This window comes from Pocillopora verrucosa, chromosome 8 (genome assembly GCF_036669915.1).
Source record: "Pocillopora verrucosa isolate sample1 chromosome 8, ASM3666991v2, whole genome shotgun sequence".
In the NCBI taxonomy this organism is placed as follows: domain Eukaryota; kingdom Metazoa; phylum Cnidaria; class Anthozoa; order Scleractinia; family Pocilloporidae; genus Pocillopora; species Pocillopora verrucosa.
The window spans coordinates 17343779-17349041 of NC_089319.1; the positions used below are offsets into that span (position 1 = coordinate 17343779).

Sequence of the window (5263 nt, forward strand, 5' to 3'; positions counted from 1 at the left end):
TGAAATAAATATTATTTCTTAAAACTACTTACCGAATTTGAACGAAGCCAATTGATTTGATGAGAAAATAAAACTTTTGAATACATTCAAGACAATTCGTGGAACAAAAGCCAGAAATCATCAGCGGCGAGAGAGGATTGTGAACATTATATTTCCTACACATATTTCCCGTTTCATTTGGCTCATAACAAACCTGAATTATTTTGACCAGGATAGTTTCTAAGTCAAAGGCTTGTTCACGATTGCTACTGGCTGCTTCCTTGATGTAAATAGAGGTCAACAAAGAGGCTGCTGTTGCGGACAGGGGGGGGGGGGGGAAGAGAGTCGGAGGATTTTGATTGTGTCAGTAAATTTTACCTGACCCCCCCCCTCCCCCCCCACATATCACTCTTTAGTATTCCAATGACGCCCCCTCATTGGCAGTTCTAATTTTCATCTTCCCCTTATGGTTGTTCCGTGCAAACATCAGTATTAAAAATCTGTGCAAGTAATTACCCTAAATACTTTACCGGAGAACTTGAAGAATCGAAGTTTGACATTAAGCAGAACAGGTCGTTCCTTTTATGATTCAGTGTACGACAACTGTATGTTTAAAGGAACTTTTAGTTCAAATACAATTCCTTTTTTTCAACACTATACTGATGCTATCATAAAACGTGGCCTATGTCGCCAGCAGGCCCCGAAAGGAGGGAAGAGGGGAGGGGGGAGGAAGTGAATGTGATATAAGAAAAAAATTAAACTTCCCATGGTCCCTTCCTCTTTATACTATGTTAGCGACTACTGTTCCCTTCACCGTTTTCCCTAAAAAACCATGTGACCTTCCACCCCCCCCCCCCCAAAAAAAAAAGAAAGAAAAAGAAAATTTTTGTTACGAAATTTAAGGTGGTAGTTAACCCTTATTTTGTAACTAAATGAAAAAGTGGCCTGTTTCCCTAGGATTTGACCAAACTCCATGAAATTTGAACAGAATATAGACTTAAGTAAGTTTGAAAGATTGACATGGTAAGTGTGAGACCACGCCCATTGGTTGCCATGGTAACTCCAGAAAACTTAAGTCAACTTCTGAGATTATGGCAAAGTTATCTCAGCAAACATATACCATAAAGCAATGAAACTTTCTAGAGACATTAACACTGTTACAAATTGTGCAATGAGTGAAACAGTTTTTTAGTATCGTCAAATCAATATCGCTCTGACATAAAGAAGCACGTTTCCATAGCAACAAAATAAAACTTCACAAAAGACTAAAACTAGTTCACTCATTGCACAGTACAGCCAAAACTACACAACCTGTGAAAAAATCATGCAAATCCATTGAAAACTGGCAAAAATATGACTGCCACAAGATAGACAATTCTTAAACATATAACTTTAAGAAAACTGCTTCTAAAGTCCAAGACATGTGCTGTGAGTAAAATTCACCATAACATCCCCCCATTCTGTCAAGAAAGTTATTTTCTTGAAATTGTGTTGCACTAGGAAGTAAATATTAATTTGAAGGCCTTTCTCCAGCTAGATTAGATGGTTAAATGTGGAAAAGTTCAGTCCTCTTCATGAACCCTACTCTTTTGGAGTGACCACAACTTCAAAAATGGGTTCCACATATTTTATCTCCACAGTTTGCTCTCTACTAGTGGATGGTAACTCCTGAATGTGTTTCTTGGACTTAATATTCTTGATTCCTTGTTTAACTGATATCTCAGGCTTTGAATCAAGACCAAAAGCCCCTGAAGAGTATGACACTTCCCCTTTTGACTTTTGCTTTGCCCGTAAAATCTTCCTTTGTGTTCTGTACTTCACAGAAACTTTTCGTCCAGCAGTTACGATCCTTCTTTTGTCTTGATCTCTCAGGGCCTTCAACATACTTTGACCAGGATTAACCCCACTGAGATCCATAATGACTGCTTTGCTGGCTGCCCCAGTGTTAAACACAGCCACAGTTTCACAAACAGCAATTTGAACTTTACGAACTCCAACAAAGGTAGTTTTGGAACATCTGGACCACAATTGAGAATTGACACTTTCATTCTGGTTTTGAGTGAAACCTTGAAGACATCTTGATAAAAGAGCATTATCTGACAATCTTTTAAAAATTGGGTCCAGCTCTTTCATGAAAACTGCAGGAAGACGCTTGCTGTTGTCGTAGGTGTTTGTCTTATTATGCATGTCAGCCCAGAACTTACACCATGTGTCTTTACCCTTTGGACAGTGTCTGTGCTGCTTTTTGAGTGACATGTCCTCATCCACTATCATATGACACTGAATTGCTTTAATGCTTTCTTTCATCCCTTGAAGGTTGCCACAATTCTCTCTTATAGCATTACCATAATAGTTTTGAATGCGGTTGATAACTTTGTCAGTGAGCCTTCCCTTTCCAGCGACACCTTTTCCATCTGCCAGCTTTCTTCCCTTCATTTCCTTTTTAAACTTTCGGAGAGCTGTACCCATTCTCTTCTGCACATGGCCCACACACTCCTCTTTGACTACAGGATATTTGTCTCCAAATTTTGCAGTCATGGCTTCTCGCACTCGACCAAAAGAACTACTGTCACCATCTCCGACAAAAGTTGTATACTTGAGATGCAACTTCTCTACACTTCTGCCAAACATTTCTACTGCTGCAGAAGCCTCCATGTCCTCAGAGCTGGTAGAATGGTTAATGTGGCAATTTGTATGGCTGGCTTTCCAAGCTTTGTATTCCTCAGAATCTCTGTCCATATGCTCACGAGCTCGACACTCATAGCAAACAAGAGATTTGACCTCATAATCCAGAATTTCTCCAGTTGCCACTGAAATGACAAACACCACACCAATCTTTGAGGAATGGCCCCTTTTCTGCCATGTGCCATCAACTGTAACAGCTACTTTAGCCACTTCGGTTCCATTTTCATCTTCAATGCTGTTAGGATGTTTATTTTTTGTCAGATCCGACAGCCTCCCAGCAGCATCCTGCATTTGAGTTCTAGCATGTTCTACAGCTGCCTTTTCAATTTGGATCAAATGATCATTGTAAGATTTCTTGGTCACTGGTGGACAGAAATTCATTCTAGCACAAAAGTCAGCCAACCCAGCCTGGCCAAGTTTCTGAGAAGCCAATACCGACCTCCCGTTGACTTCATGAGCCCCTCCACCAACACCTCCCAGTCTCTTACTTGTTTTCAACTCAGTCTCATGATGACAATTTGAACATCTAAGAAAAAGACATTCAGCAAGTCCTTCTCTCTGATAATCTCGCTGAAAAAGTTGCAAAGTTGATTGAGATTTGCGGCAGAAACTGCAAATTGCTGCTGAGGCGATACAATCTCTAAGTAAAGTGGCATCTTGAATTTTATAACCACTTGCAATGTTGTCACAATTTACTGATGGAACTCCGAGCACAACATTTATCGACTTCTTACGGGTTAGAATGCCTTCCTGCTCTTCATACATCGAAAACGAAGAATTCTGAAGCTTTGAGGCGGAAACATTGACTTCCATGGGCAATTCTTCACTTTCACTGGCGTCGCTGTTGTCACTAACTTCGAGTTTACTTCCTGCAAGGCCATCTTGATCTGGTTCTTTAGTCAGTTTTGGACGTTTCTTTGACCCAGTAGTGCCGCAAAAACCCTTCCTTTTTTTTCTCCTAACGGATCTGAATTTTCTTTCACCATGCTTCGCCATCTCACAAAGTACAACAAGCAAAAATGTTTGAAAGAATAATCCGACTTCACCTTCCTCTAAGCTTTCGAAAAAATCGAAGAAACGAGAATTTACTGGCTCCCGCTGCATCATGGTTACGCTAATGAAAATCAGCACTGGAGTCTATGGAATTCGGCTTGTGAGGACTGTGGAAACGGATTTCGGAGACTTTTGACCCAGCGCAGGGTCAAAAAAACCCATGGCAACCATAATAAACAAAGTGTAAACAGACGGTTGCTATGGACAATTATTAGGCCACTTTCTGATTAATTAGCCGTTTCAAGCGGGATTTTCAAATTTTTCAAAAAATGAAAGCGGGTTATAAAAGTTGAATAAATAGGGGTTTTAGGAAGCCCCAGTGGAGAATTTAAGAAATTGTTGACTTTTTTCTCAAAATAAGGGTTAACTACCACCTTAATTCGAAACAAAGCTCAAAAGTTATGAAACGATTGTTTCACTGACATGCTTCACGAAACTAAGATTTTAGAATTTCCTGGGGCGCCCAAAGACTAAGTATAGAGACAGTCTTGACGTCATTAATTGTTAAATTTTAATACTGACAGATTTTTTTTCCATTTTTTGTAACAAGCATTATAAATGTTTGTATTATTAGTTCACTGCTTTATTTTCACTCTTTTAATTTGAAAAAACACTACTTCTCTTCGCATAAGCATGCAACCGGTGAACAATATTAACAATAATTATTAATTACAACATATTACTAGTTACAATTACTTGTTACACATACTCCATGCTCACTGCTTACTCAGCCATAGATGCGAGTTGTTTATCTTGACAGCGACCGCAATAAAAAACGCAGTCGATTGCCCGATTCACAATCAACCAATGCAATCGTTGGTCAATCTCTCGGTTGAGGTGTAGACCGACTATCGGCCGAGAGTACTACGACCATTACTCGACTGTCAGTCGACAATCAGTTAAGTATCGATCTCATTCAGGCGACTGCCCATCGTTTGTCTGTGGATATTTCGACCGAGGCTAGTGAAAGTGCAAATGAACCTACTTTTCCACTATGTACAGTTTTGTTGATGTCATGGTTCCATGCTAATTTGAGTAAAGAAATTCACTACTGTAAGTATTTTAGTCTAAGGTTTACAGCCACAACTATACGTAATTTCTTTCCCGACTTCGTGGATATACATTTTTAACTCGACACACAACGGAGTGGTATATTTAAGCATAGTAGCTAAACACCCAGTGTTAATACTGTTATAGCACGTAACGACTGCGAACCTTTTTGTACCAACAGTGGTCACTCTCCTAGACTTAACACACGGGTGATCACTTCTTTTGAATCTTTGCAGATGCCTTAAGAACTTTTCCTGGCCTAATTTGGTAGCTACTACATCCCGTGGCATCCGTTCATGGTTGTTTGCACTCAAGTGCGTGGTCTGGTCACGCAATGGCCTGCTCTCGGCGGAGTTCTCGGCAAGGAGAGATCTTCCAAGAACAAAAGTCAATCCCAAATGATCGACAATAAAAACGGCGAATAATATCTATAAAGAATTGATATAAGAACAGTTAGTCTGGGAGAACACTGGAATTATTCCTGAATTTCTGTCAT

The 5263-nt window shown here is 39.8% G+C and overlaps 1 protein-coding gene across 1 annotated transcript; it reads right to left on the reverse strand.

The window, feature by feature from the left end:
• Window positions 1–882: 882 nt before the first annotated feature.
• Window positions 883–3727, reverse strand: LOC136283199 (uncharacterized). Its single transcript, XM_066171636.1, has one exon. The coding sequence runs from the start codon at window positions 3658–3660 to the stop codon at window positions 1561–1563; it is 2100 nt and encodes a 699-aa protein (XP_066027733.1). The 5' UTR covers window positions 3661–3727; the 3' UTR covers window positions 883–1560.
• Window positions 3728–5263: the final 1536 nt, after the last annotated feature.